This window comes from Ranitomeya imitator, chromosome 2 (assembly GCF_032444005.1).
Source record: "Ranitomeya imitator isolate aRanImi1 chromosome 2, aRanImi1.pri, whole genome shotgun sequence".
NCBI lineage: Eukaryota > Metazoa > Chordata > Amphibia > Anura > Dendrobatidae > Ranitomeya > Ranitomeya imitator.
In genome coordinates this window covers 633,192,955-633,212,597 of record NC_091283.1, presented here as the reverse complement: position 1 = coordinate 633,212,597, position 19,643 = coordinate 633,192,955, and the positions used below count along the sequence as shown (strand labels likewise).

At 43.5% G+C, this 19,643-nt stretch overlaps 1 protein-coding gene across 2 annotated transcripts in view; it reads left to right on the top strand.

Annotated features, from left to right (window-relative positions):
- LOC138665289 (calcium-binding protein 2-like) overlaps positions 1-19,643 on the top strand; it is a 68,222-nt gene that overhangs the window by 11,418 nt on the left and 37,161 nt on the right. For both annotated transcript variants that reach the window (XM_069752630.1, XM_069752629.1), the window contains exon 3: positions 10,278-10,421. In XM_069752630.1, coding sequence (XP_069608731.1) covers positions 10,278-10,421 — 144 coding nt within the window. The remainder of the gene's footprint in view (positions 1-10,277; positions 10,422-19,643) is intronic.

Here is a 19,643-nt window from a genome sequence, read left to right as displayed (position 1 = left end):
GGACGAGCTCTGAGACGTGGAATCTCTGTAGACTGCAGTACCTGATCTATCCTCACACAACTATAAGCAGCAGTGGATTGCGCCTATCACTACCTATGCAACTCGGCACTGCCTGAGGAGCTGACTAGCCTGAAGATAGAAATACAAGCCTGACTTACCTCAGAGAAATACCCCAAAGGAATAGGCAGCCCCCCACATATAATGACTGTTAGCAAGATGAAAAGACAAACGTAGGAATGAAATAGATTCAGCAAAGTGAGGCCCGATATTCTAGACAGAGCGAGGATAGCAAAGAGAACTATGCAGTCTACAAAAAACCCTAAAACGAACACCACGCAAAGGGGCAAAAAGACCCACCGTGCCGAACTAACAGCACGGCGGTGCACTCCTTTGCTTCTCAGAGCTTCCAGCAAAAGTTAATAGCAAGCTGGACAGAAAAAACAGAAAACAAACTAGAAGCACTTATCTAGCAGAGCAGCAGGCCCAAGGAAAGATGCAGTAGCTCAGATCCAACACTGGAACATTGACAAGGAGCAAGGAAGACAGACTCAGGTGGAGCTAAATAGCAAGGCAGCCAACGAGCTCACCAAAACACCTGAGGGAGGAAGCCCAGAGACTGCAATACCACTTGTGACCACAGAAGTGAATTCAGCCACAGAATTCACAACAGTACCCCCCCCTTGAGGAGGGGTCACCGAACCCTCACCAGAACCCCCAGGCCGACCAGGATGAGCCACATGAAAGGCACGAACAAGATCTGGGGCATGGACATCAGAGGCAAAAACCCAGGAATTATCTTCCTGAGCATAACCCTTCCATTTGACCAGATACTGGAGTTTCCGTCTAGAGACACGAGAATCCAAAATCTTCTCCACAATATACTCCAATTCCCCCTCCACCAAAACAGGGGCAGGAGGCTCCACAGATGGAACCATAGGTGCCACGTATCTCCTCAACAACGACCTATGGAATACATTATGTATGGAAAAGGAGTCTGGGAGGATCAGACGAAAAGACACCGGATTGAGAATCTCAGAAATCCTATACGGACCAATAAAACGAGGTTTAAATTTAGGAGAGGAAACCTTCATAGGAATATGACGAGAAGATAACCAAACCAGATCCCCAACACGAAGTCGGGGTCCCACACGGCGTCTGCGATTAGCGAAAAGCTGAGCCTTCTCCTGGGACAAGGTCAAATTGTCCACTACCTGAGTCCAGATCTGCTGCAACCTGTCCACCACAGAATCCACACCAGGACAGTCCGAAGACTCAACCTGTCCTGAAGAGAAACGAGGATGGAACCCAGAATTGCAGAAAAATGGAGAGACCAAGGTAGCCGAGCTGGCCCGATTATTAAGGGCGAACTCAGCCAACGGCAAAAATGACACCCAATCATCCTGGTCAGCGGAAACAAAACATCTCAGATATGTTTCCAAGGTCTGATTGGTTCGTTCGGTCTGGCCATTAGTCTGAGGATGGAAGGCCGAGGAGAAAGATAGGTCAATGCCCATCCTACCACAAAAGGCTCGCCAGAACCTCGAGACAAACTGGGAACCTCTGTCAGAAACAATATTCTCAGGAATGCCATGTAAACGAACCACATGCTGGAAGAACAAAGGCACCAAATCAGAGGAGGAAGGCAATTTAACCAAGGGCACCAGATGGACCATTTTAGAAAAGCGATCACAGACCACCCAAATGACCGACATTTTTTGAGAAACGGGAAGGTCAGAAATGAAATCCATCGAAATATGTGTCCAAGGCCTCTTCGGGACCGGCAAGGGCAAAAGCAACCCACTGGCACGTGAACAGCAGGGCTTAGCCCTAGCACAAATTCCACAGGACTGCACAAAAGCACGCACATCCCGCGACAGAGATGGCCACCAGAAGGATCTAGCAACCAACTCCCTGGTACCAAAGATTCCTGGATGACCGGCCAGCACCGAACAATGAAGTTCAGAGATAACTTTACTAGTCCACCTATCAGGGACGAACAGTTTCTCGGCCGGACAACGATCAGGTTTATTAGCCTGAAATTTCTGCAACACTCTCCGCAAATCAGGGGAGATGGCAGACACAATGACTCCTTCCTTGAGGATACTCGCCGGCTCAGATAACCCCGGAGAGTCGGGCACAAAACTCCTAGACAGAGCATCCGCCTTCACATTTTTAGAGCCCGGAAGGTATGAAATCACAAAATCAAAACGAGCAAAAAATAACGACCAACGGGCCTGTCTAGGATTCAAGCGCTTGGCAGACTCAAGATAAGTAAGGTTCTTATGATCAGTCAAAACCACCACGCGATGCTTAGCACCCTCAAGCCAATGACGCCACTCCTCGAATGCCCACTTCATGGCCAGCAACTCTCGGTTGCCCACATCATAATTACGCTCAGCAGCAGAAAATTTCCTGGAAAAGAAAGCACATGGTTTGAACACTGAGCAACCAGAACCTCTCTGTGACAAAACCGCCCCTGCACCAATCTCAGAAGCATCAACCTCGACCTGGAACGGAAGAGAAACATCAGGTTGACACAACACAGGGGCACAGCAAAAACGACGCTTCAACTCCTGAAAAGCTTCCACGGCAGCAGAAGACCAATTAACCAAATCAGCACCCTTCTTGGTCAAATCGGTCAATGGTCTGGCAATGCTAGAAAAATTACAGATGAAGCGACGATAAAAATTAGCAAAGCCCAGGAATTTCTGCAGACTTTTTAGAGATGTCGGCTGAGTCCAATCCTGGATGGCCTGAACCTTAACCGGATCCATCTCGATAGTAGAAGGGGAAAAGATGAACCCCAAAAATGAAACTTTCTGCACACCGAAGAGACACTTTGATCCCTTCACGAACAAGGAATTAGCACGCAGTACCTGGAAAACCATTCTGACTTGCTTCACATGAGACTCCCAATCATCTGAGAAGATCAAAATGTCATCCAAGTAAACAATCAAGAATTTATCCAGATACTCACGGAAAATGTCATGCATAAAAGACTGAAAAACAGATGGGGCATTGGCAAGTCCGAACGGCATCACCAGATACTCAAAATGACCCTCGGGCGTATTAAATGCCGTTTTCCATTCATCTCCCTGCCTGATTCTCACCAGATTATACGCACCACGAAGATCAATCTTAGTAAACCAACTAGCCCCCTTAATCCGAGCAAACAAGTCAGAAATCAATGGCAAGGGATACTGAAACTTAACAGTGATCTTATTAAGAAGGCGGTAATCAATACACGGTCTTAGCGAACCATCCTTCTTGGCTACAAAAAAGAACCCTGCTCCCAATGGTGACGACGATGGGCGAATATGTCCCTTCTCCAGGGACTCCTTCACATAACTGCGCATAGCGGTGTGTTCAGGTACGGACAAATTAAATAAACGACCCTTAGGGAATTTACTACCAGGAATCAAATCGATAGCACAATCACAATTCCTATGCGGAGGTAGGGCATCAGACTTGGACTCTTCAAATACATCCTGAAAGTCCGACAAGAACTCTGGGATGTCAGAAGGAATGGATGACGAAATAGACAAAAATGGAACATCACCATGTACTCCCTGACAACCCCAGCTGGTTACCGACATAGAGTTCCAATCCAATACTGGATTATGGGTTTGTAGCCATGGCAACCCCAACACGACCACATCATGCAAATTATGCAGTACCAGAAAGCGAATAACTTCCTGATGTGCAGGAGCAATGCACATGGTCAGCTGGGCCCAGTACTGAGGCTTATTCTTGGCCAAAGGTGTAGCATCAATTCCTCTCAACGGAATAGGACACCGCAAAGGCTCCAAGAAAAATCCACAACGTTTAGCATAATCCAAATCCATCAGATTCAGGGCAGCGCCTGAATCCACAAACGCCATGACAGAATACGATGACAAAGAGCACATTAAGGTAATGGACAAAAGGAATTTGGACTGTACAGTACCAATAACGGCAGAGCTATCGAACCGCCTAGTGCGTTTAGGACAATTAGAAATAGCATGAGTAGAATCACCACAATAGAAACACAGTCTGTTCAGACGTCTGTGTTCTTGCCGTTCTACTTTAGTCATAGTCCTGTCGCACTGCATAGGCTCAGGTTTACTCTCAGACAATACCGCCAGATGGTGCACAGATTTACGCTCGCGCAAGCGACGACCGATCTGAATGGCCAAGGACATAGACTCATTCAAACCAGCAGGCATAGGAAATCCCACCATTACATCCTTAAGAGCTTCAGAGAGACCCTTTCTGAACAAAGCCGCTAGTGCAGATTCATTCCACAGAGTGAGTACTGACCACTTCCTAAATTTCTGACAATATACTTCTACATCATCCTGACCCTGGCATAAAGCCAGCAGATTTTTCTCAGCCTGATCCACTGAATTAGGCTCATCGTAAAGCAATCCCAGCGCCTGGAAAAATGCATCAACATTACTCAATGCAGAATCTCCTGGTGCAAGAAAAAACGCCCAGTCCTGTGGGTCGCCGCGCAAAAAAGAAATAATAATCAAAACCTGTTGAATAGGATTACCAGAAGAATGAGGTTTCAAGGCCAAAAATAGCTTACAATTATTTCTGAAGCTCAGGAACTTAGTTCTGTCACCAAAAAACAAATCAGGAATCGGAATTCTTGGTTCTAGCATCGATTTCTGATCAATAGTATCTTGAATCTTTTGTACATTTACAACGAGATTATCCATTGAGGAGCACAGAGCCTGAATATCCATGTCCACAGCTGTGTCCTGAAGCACTCTAATGTCTAGGGGAAAAAAAAGACTGAAGACAGAGCTAAGAAAAAAAAATGCTGTCAGGATTTCTTTTTTCCCTCTATTGGGAATCATTGGTGTGGCTCCTTGTACTGTTATGGCTGGCAATCAGGCAACACAGCGTGCAGTAATCAGCGCACATACAGAGATCTGGCAATAACCAAAAACAATAGGACGAGCTCTGAGACGTGGAATCTCTGTAGACTGCAGTACCTGATCTATCCTCACACAACTATAAGCAGCAGTGGATTGCGCCTATCACTACCTATGCAACTCGGCACTGCCTGAGGAGCTGACTAGCCTGAAGATAGAAATACAAGCCTGACTTACCTCAGAGAAATACCCCAAAGGAATAGGCAGCCCCCCACATATAATGACTGTTAGCAAGATGAAAAGACCAACGTAGGAATGAAATAGATTCAGCAAAGTGAGGCCCGATATTCTAGACAGAGCGAGGATAGCAAAGAGAACTATGCAGTCTACAAAAACCCTAAAACGAACACCACGCAAAGGGGCAAAAAGACCCACCGTGCCGAACTAACAGCACGGCGGTGCACTCCTTTGCTTCTCAGAGCTTCCAGCAAAAGTTAATAGCAAGCTGGACAGAAAAAAACAGAAAACAAACTAGAAGCACTTATCTAGCAGAGCAGCAGGCCCAAGGAAAGATGCAGTAGCTCAGATCCAACACTGGAACATTGACAAGGAGCAAGGAAGACAGACTCAGGTGGAGCTAAATAGCAAGGCAGCCAACGAGCTCACCAAAACACCTGAGGGAGGAAGCCCAGAGACTGCAATACCACTTGTGACCACAGAAGTGAATTCAGCCACAGAATTCACAACAAATACCCTTTGTTGGCAATGACTGCCTGAAGTATTGAACTCATGGACATCACCAGACGCTGTGTTTCCTCCTTTTTGACGCTCTGCCAGGCCTTCACTACGGTGGTTTTCAGTTGCTGTTTGTTTGTGGGCCTTTCTGTCTGAAGTTTAGTCTTTAACAAGTGAAATGCATGCTCAATTGGGTTGATATCAGGTGACTGACTCGGCCATTCAAGAATATTCCACTTCTCTGCTTTAATAAACTCCTGGGTTGCTTTGGCTTTATGTTTTGGGTCATTGTCCATCTGTAGTATGAAACGACGACCAATCAGTATGGCTGCATTTGGCTGCATCTGAGCACACAGTGTGGCTCTGAATACCTCAGAATTCATTTACCTGCTTCTGTCCTGTGTCACATCATCAATAAACACTAGTGACCCAGTGCCACTGGCAGCCATGCATGCCCAAGCTATCACACTGCCTCCGCCGTGTTTTACAGATGAGGTGGTATGCTTTGGATCATGAGCTGTACCACGCCTTAGCCATACATTTCTCTTTCCATCATTCTGGTAGAGGTTGATCTTGGCTTCATCTGTCCAAAGAATGTTCTTCCAGAACTGTGCTGGCTTTTTTAGATGCTTTTTAGCAAAGTCCAGTCTAGCCTTCTTATTCTTGATGCTTATGAGTTGCTTGCACCGTGCAGTGAACCCTCTGTATTTACTTTCATGCAGTCTTCTCTTTATGGTAGATTTGGATATTGCTACGCCGACCTCCTGGAGAGTGTTGTTCACTTGGTTGATTGTTGTGAAGGGGATTCTCTTCACCATGGAGATTATTCTGCGATCATCCACCACTGTTGTCTTCCGTGGGCGCCCAGGTCTTTTTGCATTGATGAGTTCCCCCGTGCTTTCTTTCTTTCTCAGCATGTACCAAACTGTAGATTTTGCCACTCCTAATATTGTAGCAATTTCTCGGAAGGGTTTTTTTTTGCTTTCGCAGCATAAGGATGGCTTGTTTCACCTGCATGGAGAGCTCTTTTGACCGCATGTTTACTTCACAGCAAAACCTTTCAAATGCAAGCACCGCACCTCAAATCAACTCCAGGCCTTTTATCTGCTTAATTGAGAATGACATAGCGAAGGGATTGCCCACACCTGTCCATGAAATAGCCTTGGAGTCAATTGTCCAATTACTTTTGGTCCCTTTAAAAACAGGGTGGCACATGTTAAGGAGCTGAAACTCCTAAACCCTTCATCCAATTTTAATGTGGATACCCTCAAATGAAAGCTGAAAGTCTGATCTTCAACTGCATCTGAATTGTTTTGTTTAAAATTCATTGTGGTAATGTCTATAACCAAAATTAGAAAAATGTTCTCTCTGTCCAAATATATATGGACCTAACTGTATATAATAAAGATTATTATTATTAATATATGTGGGCGTACCAGTTATACAATCATTTCAAACTATTACCACCACTTAATTAAAATAATAATCGAACATATATGTTATTTTATTATATATATATATATATATATATATATATATATATATATATATATATATATATATAACAATGATTTTATTAAACATCATACAGACAAGAAACTAAATACTAAATCAAACCCCTAAAAACACGTAAAAAATGTTTAGGGCAGTGTGGTTCATGATGGAATTATAATAAATATAGCACATTATGGATTATATGTTAACAGACATGATTGCACAATTGTAAGGTATACACATACACGTAGCATTTATAATCGCAATATTGTCAGTAAGACATAGGCATATATGTAGAGATATATCAGAGTGATGCTAAATGCAAAAGTATCCATTAGCTATCCTCAGGTATAGTCCCCCTATACACTTACGCCTATTCATTTCAATGTGCATATACCAAGATCATTGCTAATACAGACCATGTGCCATGATGTTTGGAACCACACTGCCCACTACCCCAACGCACGTTTGGCGCATAGCTAATCTAAATGATCTGCGTTTTTATCTTTCCAGAAGAGAAAAAAAAATAGACTCTTTGTCATAGGTTGGGTCTGATCTTGCAGCTCATTTTCGGATAGTTCTTGGATAATGTACTCCACCTTGTACAAATGACTTAACTGTACATTGGCAGAAGGAGTGGGTAGCCAGTAGATGCTGTAGCCATTCTCTGCTGTCAGTGTATTATACACAGATATACTGTATATGGAGATCATCACAGAGATAAAAATTAATAAAAGGGAATGAGCGGGAAATGCATCATTGAGGCTGGTTTGCACCATGGTATCTTATATTAGGTTATGACAAGCAGATTTAAAGAAAGTCTTCGGGAATAAAAGCTTGACTTTAGGTTTGATGTGTGAGTGGTGGTCTTACCTCTGGGACTTTCAATGAGCACAATAGAAACAATTTGTTAATTCTTTACTTAAGTAGAGACACTCATCCATAATATCCCATTCACCGCAATGGTCTGATCTAGGGTTACAGAGTTTGAGTCCCCAATAATCAAGCACTGACGGCTTATTCTGAGAATAGGCCTTCAATGCTATTGTCCATATGTAGATACAGTGGGGAAAGTAAGTATTTGATACACTGCCGATTTTGCAAGTTTTCACACCTACAAAGTATGGAGAGGTATGTAATTTTTATCATAGGTACACTTCACCTGTGAGAGAGAATCTAAAAATAAAAACCAGAAAATCAGATTGTATGATTCTTACACAATTAATTTGCATTTTATTGCATAAAATAAGTATTTGATAGAATAGAAAAACAAAACTTAATGTTTGGCACCGAAACCTTTGTTTGCAATTAAAGAGGTCAGACGTTTACTGTAGTTCTTTACCAAGTTTTCACACACTGCAGCAGGGATTTTGGCCCTCTCCTCCATACAGATATTCTCCAGATCTTTCAGGCTATGGTGCTGTCTATGGGCAATATTGAGTTTCAGCTCTTTTCAAAGATTTTCTATTGGGTTCAGGTCTGGAGACTGACTAGGTCACTCCAGGACACTGAAATGCTTCTTATGGAGCCACTCCTTAGTTGCCCTGGCTGTGTGCATCGAGTCATTGTTATACTGAAAGAGCCAGCCACATCCGATCTTCAATGCTCTTACTGAGGGAAGGAGGTTGTTGGCCAAAATCTCGAGATACATGACCCATCCATTCTCCCTTCAATACGGTGAAGTTGTCCTTTCCCCTTTACAGAAAAGCAACACTCCCCCAAACAATTGTGTTTCCCCCACCATGCTTCATGGTTGGGATGGTGTTTTTGGGGTTGTACTCATCCTTCTTCTTCTTTGAAACACGGCGAGTGGAGTAGATACCAAAAAGTTCTATTTTGGTCCCATCATCCCATGTGGCCTTTGGATCATCCAAATTGTTTATGGGCATACTTCAAATGACCTGGACATGTGCTGATATGATTAGGAGGACCTTGCGTGCCCTGCAGGATTTTAATCTATGAATATCATTTTTGTGGGGAAAAAATGTTTTTTTATTTTCACGGCTCTGCGTTATAAACGTTAGTGAAACACTTGGGGATTCAAAGTTCTCACAACACATCTAGATAAGTTCCTTGGGGGGTCTAGTTTCCAATATAGAGTCACTTGTGGGGGGTTTCTACTGTTTAGGTACATCGGGGCTTTGGTCATAGCACTCCTCAGGTTATTGACCAGGTCCTACAGTGTAGTTTTGGACTGATTTGTCCCTGGTGTCCTTAGACGGCGCTTTAGTCTTGGCCATGGTGGGGAGGTTGGAGTATGATTGAGTGTGTGGACAGATGTCTTTTATACAGGTAAGGAGTTACTACAGGTAATGAGGAGGGCTTCTTAAAGAAAAACTGACAGGTCTGTGAGGATCAGCATTCTTGCTGGTTTGTAGGTGATCAAATACTTTCCGGTTTTTATTTTTAGATTCTGTCTTTCACAGTTGCAGTGTACTTACGATAAAAATTACAGACCTCTCCATTCTTTGTAGGTGGGAAACTTGCAAAATCAGCAGTGTGTCAAATACCATACTTATCTTTCCCACTGTATGAACTTGATTTCTATCTTGCAATTTCATCAAAAAGAGGGGGTCACCTCCTTGGGATTACTGCTAAGAGGTGGAGTTGAGAGACGCTAAACAGGATGAATTAATTCAACATTTGGATATGACTGGTGGGACCATTGCCAGAAACACTGGGGTTTCCATGAGTCAGACTGGACTCTACTGTCTTTAAGCTGAGATTCTTTGCTATTTAATCTGAAAGCAACTTAATGTAGGAGCTAAGAATCAGATTTCCGTGATGTGTCACTTATTAGGCTGTGTGCTGTAGTTTCAATAGAATCAGTTTTTTATCAGCAGGAGTTTATTACTGTAGGACTAGGTCTCACATGCAGACCAGTCAGGATAATCTGTGTAACCTAGCCCCCACCACTGATTAGACAGCTTGCTGACAATTCACATTGTACACAGGAAGTTGCCAGTCAGGGGTGTGCTACATCTACATCAGACAAAACTACACCAAGCAGCTCGGTAAGTGATACATCCCTGGAATCAGGTACTCTGTCTCTGCATTATGCTGCTATCAGATTCCATCGCAAAAACTGCTGACGGATTCATTTTAAAGATACAGTAGTCTTCATGGGTTTTTTTGTACTTCATTCATAAATGTTACATCATCTGATAACTAAATGTCTCTTTTCAGAATTACATGCTGCCTTTTTGGAGTTTGATGCTGATCAAGATGGATTCATTGGGTACAAGGAATTGGGCGAGTGCATGAGGACAATGGGATACATGCCAACCGAAATGGAATTGATTGAGATCTCTCAGCATATAAAAATGAGGAGTAAGTGGTCTTATTTTCCCTTTTTACAGTTCTGCTACTTTTATGGCTGACATTGGGGTAGTCTCTGGCCCACATTCACCTGTTGGCCCCAATTTTCCCTCTCCTGAAGCACTGAGTAAAACTGGTACGCTGTATTATGGCCAGTACTGGAACTGAGGGGACACTAGTGTGCTCATTTGTAAAGTACCGCTTCTAGAGTACAATCAGTACAGTACAGGGATCCGGTCAAGAACATGGCCTCTTATTTAGCAGCATGTGATCAGACCCATTCATACGCAGCCACCATTAATAACCATGCACGCAGCATTAAAAACCAGTGTTATTCCACGAAGGCCACTGAAAACCAGATTTTCCTTAGGGCTAGATCAGATTTGTTGTCATGTACAAAATGGACCAGCGTCATTGAATGAACTACTGCGTTTTTGCCGCACAGACCGGGTGTCCATATGAAAAAGAAAATGCAGAATGCTCTAGTCTGTTCAATACTGGATTAGAAGATAGTAGACGTCTATATAACCAGATCAACACCGGATTAGAAAATTATACATATACACCAATATACTCCATAACACCAGACCAATACTGGATGAGAAATGTGTGTATATATATATATATATATATATATATATATATATATATATATATATATATATTTATATATATTTTTATATATATATGTATATATATGGATGATATTAATAATTTATAGGTATATATAAAGTGGATCAACTGGAAAGCCAGATCAATACTGGACTAAAGAAATACAAATGTACAGACAGTATTAGATTATAATATACTAGATGGTGGCCCAATTCTAACGCATCGGGTATTCTAGAATATGTATTTATGTATGTATATAACAGCCACATAGTATATAGCACAGGCCACGTAGTATATAGGAGCCATGTAGTATATAGCAGACAAATACTACGAGCCTGTGCTATATACTATGTGGCTGCTATATACATACATATTGTAGAATACCCGATGCGTTAATACAGGCCACGCAATATATAACAGTGGCCACGCAGTATATAACACAGCCACGTACTATATAACACAGCCCACACAGTATACAGCAGCCACACAGTATATAACACAGGCGACGTAGTATATAACACAGGCCACGCAGTATATAACACTGGCCACGTAATATATAGCACAGCCCACGCAGTATATAGCAGCCACGTAGTATATAACACTGCCCACACAGTATATAGCAGCCACGTAGTATATAACACTGCCCACGCAGTATATAGCAGCCACGTAGTATATAACACTGCCCACGCAGTATTTAACAGTGGCCACGTAATATATAGCACAGTCCACGCAGTACATAACACAGCCCACATAGTATATAACACTGCTTATGTAGTATATAGCAGCCACGCGGTATCTAACACAGCGCATGTGGTATATAGCAGTGTGGGCACCATATCCCTGTTAAAAAAATAATTAAAATAAAAAATAGTCATATACTCACCCCTGGGATCCAGCGAAGCTCAGGCGATAAAAAAACCCAAAAAGCCTGCTATTCTCTCCCTCCGTTGTCCGACGATGCGCTCGTGCCTGCCGCCATCTTCCGTTCCCAGGATGCATTGCGAAATTACCCAGATGACTTAGTGGTCTCGCGCGACCGCTAAGTCTTCTGGGTAATTTCGCAATGCATCGTCGGGAACAGAAGATGGCGGCAGGCGCGAGCGCATCGTCGGACAATGGAGGGTGAGAATAGCAGGTTTTTTATTTTTTTTATTATTTTTAACATTAGACTTTTTACTATCTATGCCGAATAGGCAGCATCAATAGTAAAAAGTTGGGGACACACAGGGTTAATAACAGCGGTTACGGAGTGCGTTACCCGCGGCATAACGCGGTCTGTTACCGCCAGCATTAAACCTATGTGAGCGGTGACTGGAGGGGAGTATGCGGGCGCCGGGCACTGACTGCGGGGAGTAAAGAGCAGCCATTTTCTTCCAGACTGTGCCTGTTGCTGATTGGTCGTGGCTGTTTTGCCGCAACCAATCAGCGACTTGGATTTCCATGACAGACAGAGGCCGCAACCAATGAATATCCGCAACAGAAAGAAGGACAGACAGAAAGACAAAAAGATGGAACTGACCCTTAGACAATTATATAGTAGATGCACACAATAACTCTCCTGCAGAACCAGATCCACATGGATCTATGTCTATCTGTACCTCATACGATCCGGGCCTCCTGATGAACCACATTGGGGAAATGCGTTGAGGCAGAGGCATGAAGTCTATCTATTTCCAATGAATATCACATTGATAAGTATCATTTTCTACTTTGCTCTCCCATTTGTTTCCCTACTAAATAGCTGGACTATGTCTAGTTTCGAATGTCCTATAAAGATGTATTTTAATAGGGACACATAGGGATATCTAGGGAAAGCCGCCGTGGAGCGGGGATACCAAAACCTCGTAATTAGGGTGCCAACCTCCGTTCCCAGGCAGAGTGATTATAGGGCATCTCAGAGATACATGGCCATGTGGTATCACCTGGGAACAGTATATAACAGTCTATATCTTTTTTTTCTGTATTTCCACTTGGTACAGTATTTATGATATTTCTGCAATTGGGATGAACAATGTATGAAATAGAGATATATTATTTTGCGTGTATGTACAACACTCTGTACCAGTATTGATCTGGCTCCGCGGACCAATCATTGTGTGTATATGTGCAGCCCTTTATACTGTTGTACACTGCTTTATATATTTAATGCTTTCTGATCCAGCATTGATCTGACCTGTTTTGATCACTGTGCATAGTTATAGTATATACTGTACATATACTATAAACTGTCTGTACATTTGTATTTCTCTAATCCAGTACTGATCTGGCTTTCCAGTTGATCCAATGTATATATACGTATAAATTATTAATATCACCCATATATATTTTTACAATCTTCTAATCCAGTATTGATCTGGTTTTATGGAGTATGTTGGTGTATACCAATATATAATTTTCTAATCCGGTATTTATCTGGCTGTATTTTAGTCTACAACCGGGTTCTGCCCATAATAGTAGCAATCGATGCTAGCACTAACCGAGATCGCTGCTGTTTAACTATTTAAATGACCCCCACCGCACCACGCGCGACGCGATCATGGGAGACCGATAGATTACCATGGCAACCAGGGGCCCACTAAAGCTCAGATATAGGTCACGTTCAGTATTTGCTCAGTATTTTACCTCAGTATATGTAATTATGTAATCCAAAACCAGGAGTGGGTGATAAATACTGTACAGAAGTGGTGCATATGTTTCTGTTATACTTTTCCTCTGATTGTTCCACTCCTGGTTTTGGATTACAAATACTGAGGTAAAATACTGACCAAATACTGATAGTGTGAACATGGCCGAAGGCTGCGCTTCACAGGATACTGCGATTTATATTTTAGGCTGTGGTATCGTAGTGTATAGTATAATAGTGATCAAAGGATCGCATGTTAAAGTCCAATAAAGAGACTAAAAATAAAGTAAGGATTAGAAAAAAAAAACAATATTTAAAATAAAAAAATAAAAGTTTAAATCACAGCCTTTTCCCAGTTTTAAAATAAGAAAATAAAAACAAATAATACTAAACATATTTGGTATCATCAAGTACACAAGTCTAATCTATCAAAACATAAAATAATTTAAAAGCTCTGTCACTTTACAGGAAAACTGTGTCCCAGTCCCAGTGTCCTGTTATGTGTGCGGTGCATCACACTCACTTGTAGGCCTCAAGCCTCTGCTGTCTCCAGACCTTCATCATCAGGAGCTGCCGCACGCACCTCAGGGGACACCAAGTTAATTTCAACAAACAAAATTTTACTGGACAGGGTGTAGCATGTAGGCTATGGAACAACACATCTTGATCCCTACCATCTGTTCCTCCTGGACTATCCCTAAGCCCACTGACCCTGTCAGCCCCAAGGATTTCCTGTCCAGTCTCGCAGGGGACCTGGGTTCCGCTACCTTCCATTCACACAGTTTACCGTTCATCTTCCCCTATGTGCCAGAGGACATGATGCACGCTTTAGCCCCTATACTGGGCCTTTTCCAGAATGTCGGTACGGGACTCTAGTACATCCCTGCCTTGAATGGTAGGCACATGCTGTCCCTAGCAGCCCACTTTACTTGAACTTGACCTTGTTACTGTACTTCCTATCTGAGTCACTACCAGTAAATGCCTGCGTTTCACTAACATTAGCCCCCTTCAACTGTGGGCTAGCCCCCAAACATTAACTGTACCTTATTGTATTCCTTCAGCTAACTATAGTTACTTTCCTATAACAGTCTATATTACCGTAAGTCTATTGTCTTTATCCTTAAACTATATCTACACTATGCATAGTATACTTTACATTGTTATATTGACAGTACTTATATTACCCTTATCCCATTACACACTAGATACACAAGAACGCATGACACTATTCACATTACACAATATTGATGTGATTGGTATTTTCAGGGGTAGGAACACAGCAACACAGTCCACCACTGGTGGCCAAAATTTTGCAATTTTTCAAAAAATGTTATGCCCGAATACTGGCGTAAAAAGCTTTGTTGAATCAGTCCCATAGTTTTTTCCATGATTGCTCTTCATAATGATCATGTGTTTTCCCCCTATAACATCCCACATTTTTTCCCACCAAGAGCAGTAAGGACTTTGCTAAACCTAGATATAATTTTGACAAAAATACTTTTAATTTTCCGGAAACATGTTCACCTTTGCCTTTTGGGGTGTGTGGTGTTGTAGCTCAGCCCCATGAACGTAAATAGGGCCGTGCTGTCAAAGATGATGCCAATTTTGCAAAGAGAAGTGTATCTTTTTGTGTTTCTGAACAATCCCTTTAATTATGTTTGACAAGTCACATGTACAGCAACCTGCGAGAGAGAAAATAAAATACCAGATTAATTAGCAATTACTGTAGATTAAAAGCTTTAGCAGAAAGCTTACTGAAATCATCAGACTTAGCTTTTCACTGGGGACAAGAACAAATAAGCCAATATTATTTACAGAGGTAGACCTCTGGGAAATGTGGGCCCTGTGGCTTGTGACACTTCAGCTTCCCTTTAATGAGGCGCGCCAGTGCAAAAATGTATTTTGTTATACTAAACAGGAGTGGACATACCATTGGTGGAATTTGGGCAGCCACACTAAGTGTCGGACCAAAATTGGCAATGCGAGTCTATGGGTCCGTGAAAAAAATCACACCCACTCGGATGATATCCAAGGGCAGTCTGAGTTTCACAGACGCTGGAGAATTTTTTTTTTATCCCACCTCTGAGAAAAAGCGATGACACTGATCAGAATAACCTGTCCGTTTTTCCCAGATGTGGAGAAAACGGTCATGTGACCCCAATTTTGGCTGTGATTTTCACCAATTTTTCCTTGAAAAACTGCTGCAGGTTTCTCTGAGGCTTGGACTAAGATTTGGACTTTGACTTGTTCATACACATTTTGTGGCTCATCCTGTTTTGCTTTGACCTTGTTCTTGGAATCATTGTCCTGCTGAAAATTTATGCCAAGTTTTATTTTTATTTTTTTCAGATTATAGTGTGACCAAAGCTACCTGAATTATGATCCAGACTGGCAGGGCGGCGTCAGCACCGGGCACACAGGACAAATGCCGGGGCCCTGGGGAGAGAGGGGGGCCCACTCATGCTGTCATAGATACAGCTGGGAGAGCAGAGCAGGGGATAACATGCTCTCTTCCCCCACAAAGTCACTGCTGGCTGCATTCTCTTAACCCCTATGTGCCAGCTCTGACACAAGCATCTTCTCACTCAGTCAGTGCAGCCAGGCAGGCACACATAGGGGTTAACAGAAGGCTGCCAGTGTGACATTGTGGGCGGAGAGAGCACTTTCTCTGCTCTCCCCCCTGGCTGGCTGCAGACAGTGCTGAAGTTTATCAGGCAGATTCCGGAGCTCCTACCAGTGCCTGAGTGAGTGCTATGGTATCCAGCAGTGGTTGCAGTTGTGGCTCAGTCTGCTGCTGTCTGTCTCCGCTGCCTAAAAATGTGGGTGATGTCTGGAGGAGCAGCTGGTGGGGTGCAGCCTGTAGCCGCCCAGCTCACCCAGAATACATGCATGCTGCACCAAACCTGCACCAGTGGGGTAGGAAGAAGCTTAACCCCTTCCCATCTGTATGAAGGTTATTGCTGAACCTTAAAGATAACAATCCGACCCGCATAAATGGGGTTAACCAGATGCCAGGAGGAAGGGGAGCTGCTGCCATGTGGGCTGTAGGTTGGGGCCCCGTGGCCCCAGGCTGGTGACTGGAGGGACTCTGCCCAGTGCTGGCATGTGGGTGATTTCTGCTCCGGAGTCTCAGCTTCTCTCCTCCAGGTCACACTGTGCAGTCACAGCAACATTGGTTGTCTCTTTCCAGGTCCCAGCAGCTGCCACTGCTCCCACCAAGGACATGGCATCACTTAACCCTTCCCCTGCAGCCACCGGCAACAAATCCACATTATTTCTTGATTAAATCAGGTTCCAACCCAATAGAGGAGCAGACATTTCCTGCTGCCATTAGAGTCCGGGAGGGGGTGACATTGGCTGCCCTGCTACTCTGTAGTGGGGGGTGACAAGTGTAACATGGGGTAACGATGACGGAGAAATGCACAGGATAATAGTGAGCGCGACAGAGGGCAGTGTATGGTATGGAGCAGTCACGGGTGGGCTGCAGGATCCCCCCATACTGTACATGACTGCTCGGGACAGGGAGGCGTTTAATGAGCTTCTAATGACGGGGCACTAATTGGGTCATTAGGGTTTGTGGAAAGGATTCAGCATCAGGCCCCTCATTAATGCCCGAGCCGCCTGTTACTTTGCAGCACAGATCTGTTAGGGCCGCAAAACCAAACAACGTTGTTTATGTAGAAAAGTCTTTGTTTCATAGAAAAACTCAAAACAGAAAAGCACCTCTCCTGTATATATACACTGCACAGCACCTCTCCTGTATATATACACTGCACAGCACCTTTCCTCCTGTATATATACACTGCAGAATTTACAATAGCTGTCACTCATGTAAGAAGTGAAATCTGGCATTGTACTATACATTTCTCTGCCGTATCTGTGCATCATAAATCGGGGTATGTGTTAAAGGGGGGGGCCCACTGAGACTCTTTCGCCCGGGGCCCTCGAAAACCTGGAGCCGGCCCTGCAGACTGGGTTCACACTGCTTGTTTTAAATTTTTTTACCGTGTATATAAAAATGTGTGTAATTTTAAGAACCCACATAAACAATTAATTTTTGATCAAAATAATTGTTGTCACCAATTAGATACACAGGCTTGACTTATAGGGGAGCCATCAATGTCCTTCGAGTGCAGTTCAATGGTTTTCATGGACTCACTGGCCGAGTGCGATCAAATGCAAATCGTGCATGCTTTGATTTTTTCCTTGGACAGGCTCCATAGTATAACAGTGGTTGGATCAGTCAGACCAAAATTATGTTCATCTGCACGAGTCCTAAGGCTATGTGCACATGATGCGGATTTAGCGCGGATCCACCGTGGATTTTTCCGTGCAGAAACGCTGCAGTTCCGCACTGTGATTTACAGTACAATATAAATCAATTGGAAAAAAAAGCCAGTGCTAATGGTGCGGAAAAATCCGCATGAAATCCGCTGTGGATCAAAAGAATTAGCATGCTACTTCTTTTGTGTGGAACTGCAGCGTTTCTGACCCCTTCCATAATAGAAATCCGCAGGGGTAAAAACCGCAGAAAATCCGCAGAAAATCCGCATCAAAAAAGCACAAAATCCGAGACAAATCCGCACCTGCGTTTTCTGCCAGGAGATGCGGATTTTGTGTGGAAAATTCTGCACCCCAATCCACAACGTGTGCACATAGCCTAAGCCTCCATAATTAAGGAGCACCAGTACGACAACTAGGCAACTAGGCAGTTACACAAGAAAGAAAACACAAAGGGGATCTTTAATTGAAACTGGTGTGGCACATACTAGTCTTAAGGCTATGTGCACACGTTGTGGATTTTGATGCGTTACCGCAGCATTTTTGGACACGCGGAATTGCATCAAATCCACAGTGTAGTCCACAACCAATGTTAGTCAATGGGAAATTGAGAATTGTTGTGCGCATGCTGCGGAAAAATACACGCGTATTCGCAACATTTTATTTTCCGAAGCATGGCAATTCTTTTGGCGGATCTGCTGCATTTCTGCACCCATTGAGACAGTCAAATCTGCAGCAAAACCGCCTGTTTTAAAAGATCTGTGGTTTTGCTGCGGAGTTGCCTGCGAGAAACGCTGCAGACCGGGAGGGGGAAGAGTGTGTGGGTGAAGACTGTGTGTGAGCAGAGTAGATGTGCATGCCTGTGAGTATCTGTATGTATCTATGTGTGTGCGGGCGTCGGCATCGTCCGATAGGACTACTAGTCCCATCCGGCTATGCCTGCTACAGTGGCAGCATTAGCCGATGATGGGAAAGTAGTAGTCCCATCATCCGGCTACTGTGTTCAAGTGTAAGAAAAAAAATACATACAGTACACATACTCACCATACAGCTAATACCAGACACCCTCGATCACAAATAATAAACCAACAGAATACTACTCTAATCTACTATATAATTGCCTAAGGGTCACTTCCGTCTTTCTTTCTGTCTGCCTGTCTTTCTGTCATGGAAATCCCAAGTCGCTGATTGGTCGTGGCCGTTTGACCGCGACCAATCAGCGACGGGCACAGTGCGACCACGAAATGGCCGCTCCCTACTCCCCTCCAGTCAACACTCACACAAGGTTAATGGCAGCACTATTGGACCGCGTTATGCCGCGGTGTAACGCAGTCGTTAACGCTGCTATTAGCCCTGTGCATATGCAGCATGAATAGTAAAAAGATCTAATGTTAAAAATAATAAAAAAAAGAAAAAATCATTATATACTCACCTTCCGACGCCTTTTCCGCTCCTCGTGTCGTTCCGGTCCATGCATTGCGGTCTCGCAAGATGATAACGTAGCGGTCTCGATAGACCGCTACATCATCATCTCGCGAGACCGCAATGCACTCTTGTGACCGGAGCATCGCGAGAAGCATCGGTAAACACCTGGGCTGGATCCAGGGGCCGACGGAAGGTGAGTATATAACTATTTTTTTATTTTAATTCTTTTTTTTAACAGGGATATGGTGCCCACATTGCTATAAACTACGTGGGCTATGTTATAAACTACATCT